This window comes from Panthera uncia, chromosome E3 (genome assembly GCF_023721935.1).
Source record: "Panthera uncia isolate 11264 chromosome E3, Puncia_PCG_1.0, whole genome shotgun sequence".
NCBI classification, from domain to species: Eukaryota; Metazoa; Chordata; class Mammalia; order Carnivora; family Felidae; genus Panthera; species Panthera uncia.
Genome location: NC_064815.1, coordinates 26,761,543 through 26,776,745, shown reverse-complemented (window position 1 = coordinate 26,776,745; position 15,203 = coordinate 26,761,543). Strand labels below are relative to the sequence as shown.

The 15,203-nt window shown below is 50.7% G+C and overlaps 1 protein-coding gene across 1 annotated transcript; it reads right to left on the bottom strand.

Moving 5' to 3' along the window:
• Positions 1 to 1,355: 1,355 nt before the first annotated feature.
• On the bottom strand, positions 1,356 to 15,203 carry ACTL6B (actin like 6B). Its single transcript, XM_049639387.1, has 14 exons — positions 15,179 to 15,203; positions 14,634 to 14,710; positions 14,264 to 14,429; positions 13,884 to 13,984; positions 8,368 to 8,465; positions 7,583 to 7,677; positions 7,410 to 7,516; positions 6,685 to 6,774; positions 6,467 to 6,528; positions 6,240 to 6,354; positions 6,021 to 6,101; positions 5,829 to 5,924; positions 5,524 to 5,610; positions 1,356 to 1,906 (listed from the first exon to the last, which is right to left on the bottom strand). The coding sequence occupies exons 1-14, from the start codon at positions 15,201 to 15,203 to the stop codon at positions 1,826 to 1,828; spliced, it is 1,281 nt and encodes a 426-aa protein (XP_049495344.1). The 3' UTR covers positions 1,356 to 1,825.

The following is a 15,203-nucleotide window of genomic DNA, read 5'->3' as shown; positions in this document are numbered from 1 at the left end:
CTGAAGGACCTAGAGAGAAGGCCTAACGTGTCCCCCAACCCCACTCGGTCTTACCGTTCTGTGAAGTAGACCCCAAAGCCGCTCCATGCTCGTGCCCCCTCCTGAGCCTTGCCGGCTGTTCCCCCAACAGTGATAAACCGTTTGTGGGAGCCCCAAGAGGGCCCCTTATCAGCCCTGGCAGGCAGCCTGAGCCTAGGCCGTTCTTGTCCCCCCCCCAAAGGGTGGGGGCACAGTCCTGGCCTCAGTCCAGCCTTCCAGATATGAACCCCCAGCCCAGGCCAGAGGACAAGGGGCTGTGCCCTCCCCTGCCAATCCCTCCACAGTCCCACTTCCGCCCCCTTCCTGCAAAACAATCATTTTTTTTTACCTTGGGGCAGACTTTGGCCTCCTAGTTCCCATCAGGGGTGGGGGAAGGGGACTGATGGCTGGGGAGGGCAAAGATAAGGATGCCCTCTCCTGCTTCCACCCCTCCCAGTGTCCTTGGGGACCCCTTCCTAAGCTCCCCACTATGAAAACCTCACCCCCTCTCAAGTCATCTGGCTTGCAGGCCCACCAGTGAGTGCCCAGCCAGTCCCTGTAACACATTAGGCTTGGCTGGGGTGATCCTAAGCTGAAGTTGCCTAAGTGGTGTGACCTGGGGGTTGGTCTGGCCATGTGAATGCCTATCTCATTGGAATCAGGCTGAAAAGTGGGTCTCGGGCTCCTGCTAACTTCTGGGGATAGAGGGGCATGGGTGGGAGCATATGGTCAAGTAGGACCAGAGAGTGCTCCATGTGGGGGTTCTCCTGGATCTGTGAGTCAAGGCCCACCAGGCATTGGTGGCAAGTGTCCTGGTCAAGGCCTGGGCAGAACTGGGTGATCTTCCACAAGTCATGGTCTTCTCTGGGCACCTGCGTCTCTTTGGTGACCGGAAGACATGACTTCTACCTCTTTGGGGTCTGGGCACCCCTGGAACACATCACGGGCACAAACTGCTAAGTTTTACCCACAATTTCACGCATGGGATGCAGGTCCTCAAGCCCTACCGAGGATCCCAAGTAGCTCTGGAATAGAAGTGCTCAGGGGCCTCGTGTCGGGTCTCCCTTGGGAAACCTCAGCTCTTACCCAAATTGGGAGAGAGGCTCAGAGCTGCTGGGGCGCACCAGTGCCCCAGTCTCCGCCCCATTCTTGCCACCGCCAAGAGCCCGGAGAAGGAAGACGAGGCGCAGCCGGCTCACCTGAGCTGCAGGTCCGGGGGGCTTAGGCACCGCCTCCCACCTGAGGCCCGAAACCCCGCCCACCTAGGGCCCGCCCCAGCCCCGCCCCCCTGGCGAGCCCTCCGCTCCGCCCCTCCCCTGCCGCGGGGTCTAGTCTCCAGCATCCGTTTCCTGCCCCAACTCGGCTCCTCGCTAGGGGCCCACTTGAGCGACTCTGCTGTGTCCTCGCTACGGGATCCTCCCTGGGTCTCCCTTGAAACCCGAGGCTTCTGCGGCTCCTGGATCTCTGTCCCCATCCGCAGACTTTGCCCCGGCGTCCACTGTGGGATCATCAAAGGACGTAGGTGTGGGCCTTCCTCCCCTCGCTTCCCCCCAGGCCCTTGACCCCACGCCCTCCACCCCCACCAAGCAGGCCAAACTTTTTTTTTTTTTTTCTTAAAACATTTTTACTCCTTTCAACCCAGAAACATCACATCTAAGCGGAAGAGAAGGGAGGGGAAGAGACGAGGGCATGGGGTGGGGGCTTCGATGTGCGCTTGCGGAGGCCGAGCCGGGAAACCCTCTCCCCGCCTTTTGGCGTCCCCTATCCCACCGCGGCGGGCGGGCGAGTGGGTGTTGAGGGGACGCCCTCAGGGGCACTTCCGCTCCACGCACTGCTTCCCTCCCTCCTCATATTCCTGCTTGGAGATCCACATCTGCTGGAAAGTGCCCTGGGGGCGGGGGACGACAGAGGCCTTCAGGGCGGCCCTGGAGAGAGGAGGGGACGCCCCTCCCCACATTCCACCAGCAGGCCCAGCCCTTGGGAAACCCTCCCCCTGCCCTGCGAGCCCCGCCTCTCCCGCCCATATCCCTTCCTCCTCCACCTCCCCAAGCCTCCCCGCCCTCCTTCATATTCAGAGGGTGAATACCCCTCCTCCTGTCGTTCAGTCAGAACATTGGTTCATTCATTCAACAAGTATTTATTGCGCACCTGTCTGCCCTGGGCCACGTGCTGTCTTCGAGGGGGGAGTGGAGCTTAGAGCCTCAGGCCAGCCAACCTGTCCCGCCAAAGCCCCCACCCCCAACACCTCCTGCACCTTTCGCTCCATCAGGCCTTACAAACTTGTCAAGTCTCCTGCATTCCCAAGAACAATCTTTCCTCCACCCTCACCCTTCCTGCACCACCTAACTTCTGGTTGGAGTGGTCTTCACCACCCACGCTGAACTTTGCCCCTTGAGGGTCTCCTGCACTGGGCATCCCAGACTGTCCCTTCTCTTGGATGGTTGCTTCACCTCTGCCTGAAAGCTAGTGCCTGTGTCCCTGGTACTGACCCTGTTTTCTGGGCTCACAGAACCAAGCCCTCCAGAACCAGCTCCTCCACTCCTGGGACTTCTGCTCAAGCACTAAAACCCCACCCCTTCCCCCAGTCTCCAGTCTGCAATGCTCAGCGCTGAGTACTGGACCCAAATACTCAGCTGTCTTTCGGACACCTCTTTCTGAGTCTCTTGGGACCTCAAACTCAGCATGTCCAAGACTGAGTTCCCCTAGGCCTGGCCCAAACCTGCTTCTGTGGTCTCTCTCACCTTCTTCTTCTTTTTTTTTTTTTTTTAAAGTTTTTTTTTTTTTTTGATGTTTATTTATTTTTGAGAGAGAGACAGACAGAGCACGAGTGGGGAAGGGGCAGAGAGAGAGAGAGGGAGACACAGAATCTGAAGCAGGCTCCAGGCTCTGAGCTGTCAGCACAGAGCCCCACGTGCGGCTCGAACTCATGAGCTGTGAGATCATGACACTTAACCCACAGAGTCACCCAGGTGCCGCTGGTCTTCTCACCTTCTATACTAATGCTGTCTGACACAGTGGCTATTGAGCACTTGTGGATGTCGAAATGTGGCTAGTCTGAACTGACGTGCGCTCTACAGTTGTAAAATACACAACAGATATTGACGACTAAGTCCAGGAAAGAGAATGTAAAATATCTCACTTTGATATTGATCACCCATTAGAGACTCCTGGGTGGCTCAGTTGGTTAAGTGTCCAATTCTTGATTTTGGCTCAGGTCATGATCTCACAGTTTATGAGTTAGAGTCCCGCGTCGGGCTCCAAGCTAACAGTGTGGAGTCTTCTTGGGATTCTCTTCCTCTCTCTCCCTCTTTCTCTGCCCTTCCTGCAGGTGCATGGCTCTCTCTCAAAATAAATAAATAAAATTTAAAAAATTATTGGTCACACCTTGAAATTATAATATTTTGGATATATTGGATTAAATAAAGTATATATATATATATATATATTTTTCTTTTAACTAGAGGTGCCTGGCTGACTCAGTTTTTTTTTTTAATTTTTTTTTTAACGTTTATTTATTTTTGAGACAGAGAGAGACAGAGCATGAACGGGGGAGGGGCAGAGAGAGAGGGAGGCACAGAATCGGAAGCAGGCTCCAGGCTCTGAGCCATCAGCCCAGAGCCCGACGCGGGGCTCGAACTTGCGGACCGCGAGATCGTGACCTGGCCGAAGTCGGACGCTTAACCGACTGAGCCACCCAGGCGCCCCCCCCCCCCTTTTTTTTTTTTTTTTTTGGCTGACTCAGTTTTTAAGTAACCTCTGCACCCAACGTGGGACTCAAAATCACAACCCCAAGATCAAGAGTCGTATGTTTCTATGAATGAGCCAGCCAGGTGCCCCAAAGAAAGTATATTTTTTCATTCTTTTTTTTTTTTTTTTTTTTTTTTAATTTGAGAGAAAGAAAATGTGCAAGCGGGGGAGAGGGGCAGAGGGAGAGAGAAAGAGACAGAGAGAGAGAGAATCTTAAGCAAGCTCAATGCTCAGCACAGAGCCCAACTTGGGGCTCGATCCCATGACCCCAGGATCATGACCTGAGGCTAAATCAAGAATCAGAAGCTCAACCAACTGAGCCACCCAGGCACCCCAAAGTATATTCTTTAAACTTAATCTCACCTGATTCTTCAGACTCTTTTAGAATATGGCTATTTAGGGGCACCTGGGTGGCTCAGTCGGTTAAGCGTCCGACTTCGGCTCAGGTCACGATCTCACGGTCCATGGGTTCGAGCCCCGCGCTCTGTGCTGACGGCTCAGAGCCTGGAGCCTGTTTCAAATTCTGTGTCTCCTTCTCTCTGTGACCCTCCCCCATTCATGCTCTGTCTCTCTCTGTCTCAAAAATAAATAAACGTTAAAAAAAATTAAAAAAAAAATAAAATAAAATATGGCTATTTAGAAAATTTAAAGTTGTATATGTGGCTCGCATTACATTCCTGTTGACCACGGCTGCCAGGAGCTAGCATCCTGAGCCTCATCCTGGACTCCTTCCCTCTTCCCTCTTGTATCCAAATGCTGTCCACATCTGTCAGTTGGACCTGTGATGAGCTGCCACTTCCACAGCCTGATACCCACTCCTCTGTCAAACCCCACTCCCAGCGGAGACCACAGCAGCCCTACTCAAGCCACTCTCCACTCTGCTGCCCTAGTGAGTGAGCTTCCTAAACTCGGATATAACCGCGTCTGCCTATACCTTTTGGTCTCACCTGCCTCTCCCTATAGCCCCAGCACCCTCTCTCTCTTTGCCTCAGAAGTTCTTACTCAGTCTTCCATCTCAACTTCAACGCTCCTCTGAGTTCCTTCATGACCCTTGAACTAGATCTGGTCCTCCCTTGAAGGGACATCCCTGCACTTTGTGGTCTCTTCCTGTTTAATGGCCTCAGCCTCTGGACTCTGCCTTCTCATGGGGGCCGGGACTAAGCCAGGCACACAAGTAGGCATGGCTGACATGTTCCCGGCCCTCAGCTGACTTCACACTATCAGCCTCCTCTATTTCTGACCCTTGCTTCTGTCTCCTTGAGGGCTGCCCCTCTGAGGGATGTCCTTCTTGCTCTGTTGTGGCCCCGCTGTCCCCTCTATGTGGCTGATGCCCGTGAGATGAAGTTTGCATCTCCGGCTCCCTGCTCACCGTCTTGCCTGTGCCCAGCGACAGGTCCAGACAGGACCCTTTGCAGGGTCCCCTTGTGTCCAGCTCACACCCTGATCTCCTCATGCCTGACACAGTCTTCCCAAACATGCCTGTGACTGTCACGTTGCTTCCTCCCCCCAACCTCTGTGTCTCCCCTTTGCTAAGAACAGTGGGTGCCCCATCCACAGTCTCAACCCCAACCAGTCTCTCCAGCTCCTTTCCTTCTGTTCCCTGATTTGCCCCGATGGAGCATTCACTGGCTGCTCTTTCTCAAAAATATGTTTGTTGAATGAACGAATGAATGAATGAGGAGGCAGGCAAGGGGACGGAGCTGTTCGGACCTGCCCCTTTCCCACAGTCAGTGCTAGGCCAAGCCCTGTCCCTCTCACCAGCGAGGCCAAGATGGAACCCCCGATCCAGGGGCTGAACTTGCGCTCCATGGTGCTGTTGCTGGCGATGAGCTTCAGTCGCATGCTCTGGGGAGAAAGAGAGGGGCAGGCAGGGGAGGGGGGGGGGAAGCAGACACCTGGGTTCTGGGAAGGGACAGGGCTGGAAGTGGGGAAGACTGGGAAGTCACAGGGGGAGTGTCTGCTCTGGTGGCCAGATGCCTGATGTTGGGGAAGGAGGAAGGACTAAGTCCTAAAGAGCTAAGCCACGACTGGAGTCCAGGGCCCTGGCCGCGGTGGGCTCTTACCGGTGGGGTCTTCTGGGAGAGCTCTCGATTGAGCCTGTCAGTGAAGCCCTGGAGCAGTGTGTTCCCGCCAGTGACAATGACACTGCCATACAAGCCCTGAGAGCAGAGAGGAGTGAACCTTCAGGGAAGAGCCCCTCCCCGTCTCCCCACTGCTCCTGGGCCCCTTTGCCCAGACACAGGCTTGGGCCTCACCGGGCGAATGTCGATGTCACACATGCCAATGCTGGTGGTCACCACGTGGCCCACACCTAGCATGGTGTTCCCCGACAGGCCCTGCCGAGAAAGGTGATCTAGGTTTCCAGCCTCTGCCCCCTCTCCCCAGACCCTGGCGATCCTTCCCAGCCTCCCCGACATGCCGGCATCCAGGGAATCCAATGAGCCCCCACCTCAACACCCTCCGCCCAGCCCAACCTTGACATTGGAGGGATCAAACAGGCCCTCAGGGATGCGGAGCCGCTCAGCGCCGTAGTCTGTGTTGTAGCCATTGGGCATTTCATAGTGCACTGTGGGCATTTGCGCAGCCACCCTGCCCAGGAAAGAGTGAGACCCTGCCTGGGGGTGCTCACAAAGGACCAGAGGTCCCCCGAGAGTCCCAGGCCTGTCCTCTTTCCCACCCTCCAGCAGGGAATGCCACTCACTGCTCATCGTAGGGAGAGTCTGAGACCTGCAGCACAGAGGCCTGGAAGTCCTGGATCACCTCCTGAGGACCCAGGGAGGTAGTGAGGGCCTGGTCTCCCTCCTCAGCACCCCCAAGTATCCCCACCTGCAGGGCCTCTCTGTCCGTTCCCCTCTTCTCATGGCAGGGGACGAGGAGCTGGGGAGGGGCAGGGGCTATTTCGGGGGACGCTGTCCTCACATTGCACATGTAGTTATGCCAGGACTTGGAAACCTGGGGTAGCTTCTCCTTCTTCTTCCAGTTTGGAGGGGCACCTTCCCGTACGGGTTCCTGTGGGGCACAAAGCCTGTGAGCGCCCTTCCCCACCCCACACCTGCCCAGCCCACCTGGACCACACCTGTGCTCCTACATCAAACAGGCACTGGGTTCTTTGCTGTGTTGTCCACAAAAGGCAGCAGAAGAGAGAGAATAGGGAGAGCCTGTTCCCATGTCTGTCACTCATGCAGCAGTGCAGCTATCTGAAAGGCCCAGTCAGAGGAAGCTAAGGGCATGGGGAATATAGTAAGAGATCAGACAGAACCTTAAGGGGCTTTTTCCTGAGCCGTGTTCCATGTGGGGGTCCAGGATGGACCCTTGCATGCAGTGTCTCACTTAACACGGCAGCCTTGCATGGTGTTATTCCACTTTGCAGGGGAATAAACTGAGGTTCAGGAAGCTTCAGTCTCATGCTGTGGGGTCACACAGCTTTTACATGGCAAAGGCACACCTTGAACCTGGGTCTACCACACTGACCCTCCTACATCCTGCTCCCAGCTGGCTGTATGGCCTTCAGCATGCCTGGACCTCTGATGCTTCGATTGTAAGTTGGGTCCTCTGGGGGCCCTGCTACACCCTTTTCTGGTATCTGGTGGGTCAGTGGGTCAACAGTCATAGGGTGAGTGCCCAGGACTCCCCAGAGACCCCACCTTGGCTGCAATCATGTAGGGTGGGATGATGTCAATGGCCATTTCCTGGAAGAGCTCCCGGCACTGCATGGAGATGAAGTCTCCTGCCAGAGGTGACTTGACAATGCCTGGAAAGGGAGGGGACGTTAGGGCCTTGTCCCCCAAGACACCCCCAAGCCCTACCGAGGCCTCACCTTGCTGTAGGACGTAGCCGTCATGCACTGGGATGGCCGTGGTGTGGGTGGCCCCACTGTCCAGCACCAGGCCCGTGGAACGTCCATTTGCAAAGCTGGCATGGGATGGGTAAGTCAAAGACATGGTGGCAGTGAGGGGGCTGGGACTCAGGTCTGGCCTGGTCACCCTCTGCTGTCCTGGTCCAGCCCATTCACAATCTGCAAATCTCTCATTCTGGTTTATGACCCATGACTAGAGGAAAGCTCCTGAGACCCCTGTCACTTCTTCCCTCTCTGAATCACAACTTCTTCCTCTTTTTCTTCCTTCTGAGCTCCCAGTCTCTCTGGAGTCTTGGTTCAGTGTTCTATTGGCTCCTTGAAATGGGGGGCCATATTGCCCCAATGCCTAGCTCAGGAGTTAATGCAAGGTAGATCCTAAAAAAAAAAAAAAAAAAAAAAAAAAAAAAAATGCTTGATTGGCTATTTGGGGAGGAAACTCCTCAGTGTTATATCCCTCCCTGTTCTCTCCAGTCCCAGCCCCTGCTGTCTACTTGGCCCAACTCTGTCTGTCTGTCTGTCTGTCTGTCTCTGTTCAGCTTGATCCAAGGAATAGGAAAGAGCCACTGATCTGGCCGCCCCGGGGTCAGAAGGCCCACAGAAGGCCCTCTGCACTAATGGGGCACAGAGTGGGTGTCTGCCATCCAGGACACTAATCTGCACAGAATCAGGTCCAGCCTCCAGTTTAGCACACCATGAACCCCACCCTGGCCCTCCACCCAGGCAGAGCAGCTCAGCCCAGAGGATACGCGGTGAGCACAGCCGTCTTGCATAAGAAGAAGGCAGGAATGTTGTACTGCTCGAACATCAGCTCTGTCAGCTTCTCCCGCTTGGCCCGTGTATTCCACTGGGGAGAAAGTACAGGAGGGGAGGATTCAAAAAGGGGGAGGCACAGACCCATGTACGACACACACATGCGTGCGTGCGCACACACACACACACACACACACACACAAAACTTGGACTGGGGAGAGTTCAGGCCTCTTGATCCACATAGACCTTTAGAATGTGAGAACTATGGAGAATTTTAAAGATCACACTCCAAATTCAGCTGAAGAAAATAAAACTCAGAGAGGGAGAATAACTTCCCCAAGATCACACAGAAAGCTCTGGGTAGAGCTTGGTAGAGTCATAGTCTCTTGACTTCTGGCCCAGTGTTCTTTATTTTATTTTTTATTTTTAATTAATTAATTTAATTTAATTTTTATTATTTTATTTATTATTTTTTTAATGTTTATTTTTGAGACAGAGAGAGACAGAGCATGAATGGGGGAGGGTCAGAGAGAGAGAGGGAGACACAGAATCCGAAACAGGCTCCAGGCTCTGAGCACAGGCTCTGAGCCTCAGCACAGAGCCTGACGCGGGGCTCGAACCCACAGACCGTGAGATCATGACCTGAGCCGAAGTCGGACACTCAACCGACTGAGCCACCCAGGCGCCCCTAATTATTTTTTTTTAAGTAGGCTTCACACTCATGACCCTGAGATCAAGACCTGAGCTGAGATCAAGAGTTGGACGCTTAACCAACTGAGCCACCCAGGCACCCCTCAGTGTTCTTTATTGTACAATATATACTTCAGGCTCCTTTCAGCCTCCAATTTATCCCTCTTTCCCATTTTAATCATCTCAGAGGGAAGAAAGCTGGGAAGAGGATTTCTGGGTAAAAATTGTGGGTTGAATACAAACATCTAATTTTATTCTCTTCCAAGATCCCAGCAAAAGTATAATAAAGGGGCAATTTAAAAAGACATAAACCCATGTCACCTGGCTGGCTCAGTCACTAGAGCATGCAACTCTTAATCTTGGAGTCACGAGTTCAAGCCCCACATTGGGCTTGAGAATTTGGGCTTGAGATTTCTTGAGGAAAAAAAAAAAAAGGCATAAACCCACAAAAGCCAACCAGTACGTGAGAAGATGCTCAACATTGTTGGCCATTAGCGAAATGCAGATCAAAAGCACAATGAGATGCCATTTCATACCCACTAGTGTGTTGATAATAATCAAGGGGAAAATAAAGCTATAGAGAAACTGAAACCCTTGTACATTGCTGGGGGGAAAGTAAAACGGTTCAGCCACTGTGGGGAACAATGAGTAGTTTCTCAAAAAGTTAAACATAGGATTACCATATGACCCAGCAATTCCACTCTTAGTTATATATCCAAAGACTTGAAAACAGGTACCAAATAAATCCATACATACAACTGTTCATAGCAGTACTACCCACAATAGCCACAGATGGAAAGTCCCCAAAAGTCCATGAAGGGAGAAATTGGAAAAACAAATTGTGGTATATCCATACAATGGAAAACTACTCGGTCATAATACAGAATAAAGTACTGACATATGCCATGACATGGATGAATCTTGAAAATATTATGCTAAGTGAAAGAATACAGACCCAAGAAGTCACATGTTGTATGATTCCACTTATGAGAAAGATCCAGAATAGATCTATTCATAGAGACAGAAAGCAGATTGATGGTTACCAAGGGCAGGGAGAGTAGGAAGAAACTGGTTAATGAAAATGGATTTTCTTGGGGGGTGATGAAAATGTTTGGGAACTAGATAAAGATGATGACTGCACAACACTGTGAATGTATTAAATGCCACCAAATTGATAACATTAAAAAGTTAATTTTATGTTATGTGAATTTTAGTTCAAAAAAGAGAGACAGGAAGAATCTTGGGACAGACACCCTCAAGAGTTGGGAGTAACAAAGAAGGAGAAAACAACAAATTTTTGAAGAGCGGAAGCCAGATAGTTGAGTGGTAACTGACCTAACAGATTCAAGAACACTGACTCCTAAGCAGGTAATGGAAAAAGCCAAGAACAGCCTGTGTCAAATTGCGGACTTCTCACAGGGTTCAAGAATTTGTAGTTTCAGGCATCTCTGGCAGTTAAGGTTAAGGGAAAGCTTAAAAAAAAAAAAAAGAGTGTTTAAAGCCATTCAAGTAATAGCTCCCTAAACTCTCTCCCCAGTTCCATCCATGTCACTGAGCTATTTATTACCCATCCTAGCCTCAGCAGAAGACTGGAAGTTTATTCTCTAGACAGAATAACACTGAGGGGCTCTGGACTGGTGGGACACTTGACACAGTTGGGAGTGAAGACACTAAAAACAGGAGAATTAAGTGATGCCATGCATATTAAATGCTGAGAACCTCAGCCCTATTCCCTCACTCCCAGAAAGGGGGTGACCAGGCCTGTCTGTAGGGTACAAGCTTTCTCCATGGGTTACATCAGAAATCTATACGGGGCGCCTGGGTGGCACAGTCGGTTAAGCGTCCGACTTCAGCCAGGTCACGATCTCACGGTCCGTGAGTTCGAGCCCCGCGTCAGGCTCTGGGCTGATGGCTCAGAGCCTGGAGCCTGTTTCCGATTCTGTGTCTCCCTCTCTCTCTGTCCCTCCCCCGTTCATGCTCTGTCTCTCTCTGTCCCAAAAATAAATAAACGTTGAAAAAAAAATTAAAAAAAAAAAAAAAAAAAAGAAATCTATAGATGCCAATTATCAGAGGCTGCCTAACAAACACCCCAGGCAAATCATCCTATAGCAACATCCTCTATCACCACAGCCAATGAGTCCCCCCACTTCACATGGCTTCCAATCAGTGTTTTAGTCCACCACTTGTAAACATAAGCAGACAACCGAGGATTGGCAGAAATCTGAGAAAAGCCTCTAAAATGAGACAGAGATCCCCCAGAAAGAGGGTAGAGAGGGAGTGGCTGGGTGGCTCAGTCAGCTGAGTGTTTGACTCTTGGTTTCGGCTTAGGTCATGATCTCTCACGGTTTGTGGGTTGGAAGCCCCTCATTGGGCTCTGTGCTGACAGTGCAGAGCCTGCTTGGGTGTCTCTGTCTCCCTCTCTCTTTTCCCCTCCCTTGTTCTTTCCCACATGCTCATGCACTATCTTTCTCTCAGAAATAAATAAATAAATGGCAGAGGAAAAAAAGCAATTTGGAAGAACAGAGATTATGTAGGGAAATGAAAATTTCCAAAAACAGAAACAAAACTAATGATATCCTGAGTGAGCTAACATCATATTTCACCCATGAAGAAAGAATTGCATGTTCTAAAAAGTAACATTTGTAGAACCAAAAAACTCTTGAAAAGTAAAACTACAGAAGCAGAAATGAAAAACTCAATAGAAGAATTGAAAAATAAAGTTGAGGGAATATCTTGGAAATTATAGGAAGAGGGACGCCTGGGTGGCTTAGTTGGTTAAGCAACTGACTGGCTCAGGTCATGATCTTGTGGTTTGTGGGTTCGAGTCTCGAATCGCGCTCTGTGCTGACAGCTCAGAGCCTGGAGCCTGCTTCAGATTATGTGTCTCCCTCTCTCTCTGCCCCTCCTCCACTTGCACTCTGTCTCTCTGTGTCTCAAAAATAAATTTAAAAAAAAGTTAAAAGAAATTAGAGGAAAATATGAAAGGAAGGAAAATATAAGAAAAAAGATAAGAAAATTAGAGGATGAATTCAGGAGGTGTAAAATCCAAATAATACTTTCCTAAAGAAAGAACAGAGAATATTAAGAGAAATCAATCATCAAATAAGGAACTAAAATTACTTAAATAATTACTGAATTATTTTTTCACTGAATCGAAAGACATAGATTTTCAGATTGAAGGGACATAATGAGTATCTAGAACAATGGATGAAAACAAACCAATATAATATTGAGAAATTATAGAACACTAAGGACAAAGTGAAAATTCTATAGGCTTTCACAAAGGAAAGCATTACATCAAAAGATCAGGAATTAGACATCTCTGCCTTCTTTATTGTTATTTTTCCTTTTATTTATGGGTGTTTATTTATTTATTTATTAATTTTTCGAGAGAGAGACAGAGTGCAAGTGAGGGAAGGGCAGAGAGAGTGGGAGACACAGAATTCGAGGCAGGCTCCAGGTTCGGAGCTGTCAGTACAGAGCCTGATGAGGGGCTTAAACCCATTAACCATGAGATCATGACCTGAGCCAAAGTCGGACAGTTAACCTACTGAATCATGCAGACACCTCACCTCTGCCTTGTTGATGGCAACAATAGATGCTGGAAGACAATGCAGAAGGACCTTCAAGATTCTGAAGAAAAATGATTTCCAATTTGGAATGTTATACCTAGCTAAGCTATCAATCCAAGGTCAGACATGCAAGGTCTTAACATTTTTACTTCTCATGACCTTTCTAAGGCAGTTACTGGAGGATATGCTCCATGAAAATAAGGGAATAAATCAAGAAAAGGAGTGATGAGATACAAGAAACAGGACTTCTAACACAGGAGAGAGGTGAAGGGATGCCCTAAGATGATGGTGAAGGGAGATGTCAGGATGATATCTATGTTCTCTGTGTAGAAGGCAACAAGTCCAAAGTGGAGCAAATCACTGGGATTTTGGAGAGATTTCTTCAAGAAGATGAAATTGATAGAATATCTAAAGGAATTAATGTTTTGAGAAAGGATGTAGGTAACATAAGCTGATGAGTAATAAGCAGATGAATAATTTAGGGTCATATTATTAAGCAAATAGAAAACTAAGTCAAATAAAAACCAGCACAATTTTTAGCTTTAGGGAAAACAGAAAGCTGTGCAAGGAAAAGAAAAGTGACCATAGTTTATTGCCCAGGCCAGACCTTATTAGCATACATAAACATAAGAGTGTAAATACTGAATAATGATTTTTAAAAATCTAAAATACAACTGTATTTGTATTAAAGTGTGTGGTGTGGGCTGGAAGAGGAAAGTGAGCTCAATGTTTTTTTTTTTTCTATGGTGGGAAATCAATGCCTAAAACTAAAAAAATCCACAAGCAGCCTTTTGAGTGTGATATTTGCAGATATGGAAGAATCTGACCCCCCCCCTCCCAAAAATAGCTAAAAGAAAAGCCTCTGGAAAAGGGGAATGGAAGGAAGATGATATGAAGGCAGTTTTTTTCCTTAACATGTTTTACAAAGGAAATTGACAATGTGCATATATAACATTGACAAAAAAAAATTTAAGTTAAAAAGTCAAACAAGGACTTTGGTGAAGAAAACAGCAGGGATGGACTGAATGGGCAAAAGATAGAAGTGGATAGAATAGGAAGGTGGAAAGGAGACTAAACCAGGGAGGAAAGAAAGTGTTTTTGAAGATGGTGATGGTGGAGTTGGAAGCAAAGTCTGAAAAGTTAAGTGGAGTGATTGATGGCAGAGGCTTTGGGAGGGGTGGGAGAGACAAATGGCAGAAAGAATGCAGGGAGTCCCTAGGGCTGGACTAGGGGCTGGATGAGGCACTTACCGGGGCCTCGGACATGAGCACTGGGTGCAGGTTTGGCTCAGACTTGACGTGTTTACTGTAGGTGTGATCCAGGATGGCACGGAAGCACTCCCAGTCCTCAACTGGGGCCAGGAGACCAGCGGGGAGAGATGAGAGTGGGCCGGTAGGGGTCCAGGGACAGGAAGCAAAGGAAGGAGGGAGGCCAAGTCCAGAGGAGGAGATGTGAGATCAGTTTCAGCAGAAATCCCCCCTTCCTAGGAATCTGTCGGGCCCCTGGGCTGGGAACCAGGCAGCTGTGGGCAACTGCAAGGTAGACTCTGTGGGTGTGGGGTGATGTGCCCCCGGTTGTGGTGTGTGGGCTTCGGGTCTGTGTCGGGAGATGGTGGGTAGGGGCTCCTTACTCATGCCATTCTTGAGGGGCGACATGACCTCAGCTCCATCCCGAGGCACATGCAGGGCGTTGGTGTCGATGTGGAAGATCTTCCCTTTCTTCTCTTTCTCCCCCTCCAACTCCAGCCCGCCCCCCTCCTCCGCGGCCAGCAGCCCCACCGTGGTGGGGAAGTCAGCCTGGAGGGGGGCATGGGCAGGAAGAGGGATCAACCTCTTGCCCCTGTCCAGGCCCATGGCAAGGCCCTCAGCCCACCCCTGGGTTTACTCCCACATTCCCGCTCTGCAGAGCTTCTCTCTGTGTTGTGAGAACCCTGGGTCACTGGGAAGCCTGGAGGGGAGTCCGGAGTCTCTCGGACTTGGGGATGGGGCTGGAAGGCTCACCTTGGGGCAGTCCTCCCCAGCGTACCCAGCGCGGACTGAGAAGGAGCCAATGTCAAAGACCAGCGCCCCCACCTCATCTGTGCGGGGAGACAGGTGTGTGAGGGGACCTCTCCCAAACTCTCTCCCCCTGGATAGCTCCAGAGGAGGTCAGGGCAGAGCCACAGTCTCGCCACCTTCAACGCCGGCCGGGGTAGGTGGGAGCTCGGCCTGGAGTCCGGATCCTGGGAGTGGGGATCAAGCCTCCAGAATCCCTTCTTGCCCGGTGGCCTTATTCAGGCCACTCTCCTCGCCGGGAAAGAAGGGGCCAGGGGGGCCGGGAGGAGGTGAGTTGAATGATGGAGAGAGTGAGCCCAGTGCGCGTGAGCGACCGACCTGGGAGGACCAAAGGTAGGAGTGGCGCAGGACCCAAACCCAGGGTGGACCCATTCGAGCGCCGAGGTGACAGGCCCTGGGGTGCCCAGAGCTCAGGTCGCGCGGGTGAGGGGTGCAGGGCTGCCGGCGAGGCCGCGACAGGCTAGGGAGCCTGAAGCCCGAGGCTAGCTCACCTCCGCCGTAGACGCCCCCGCTCAT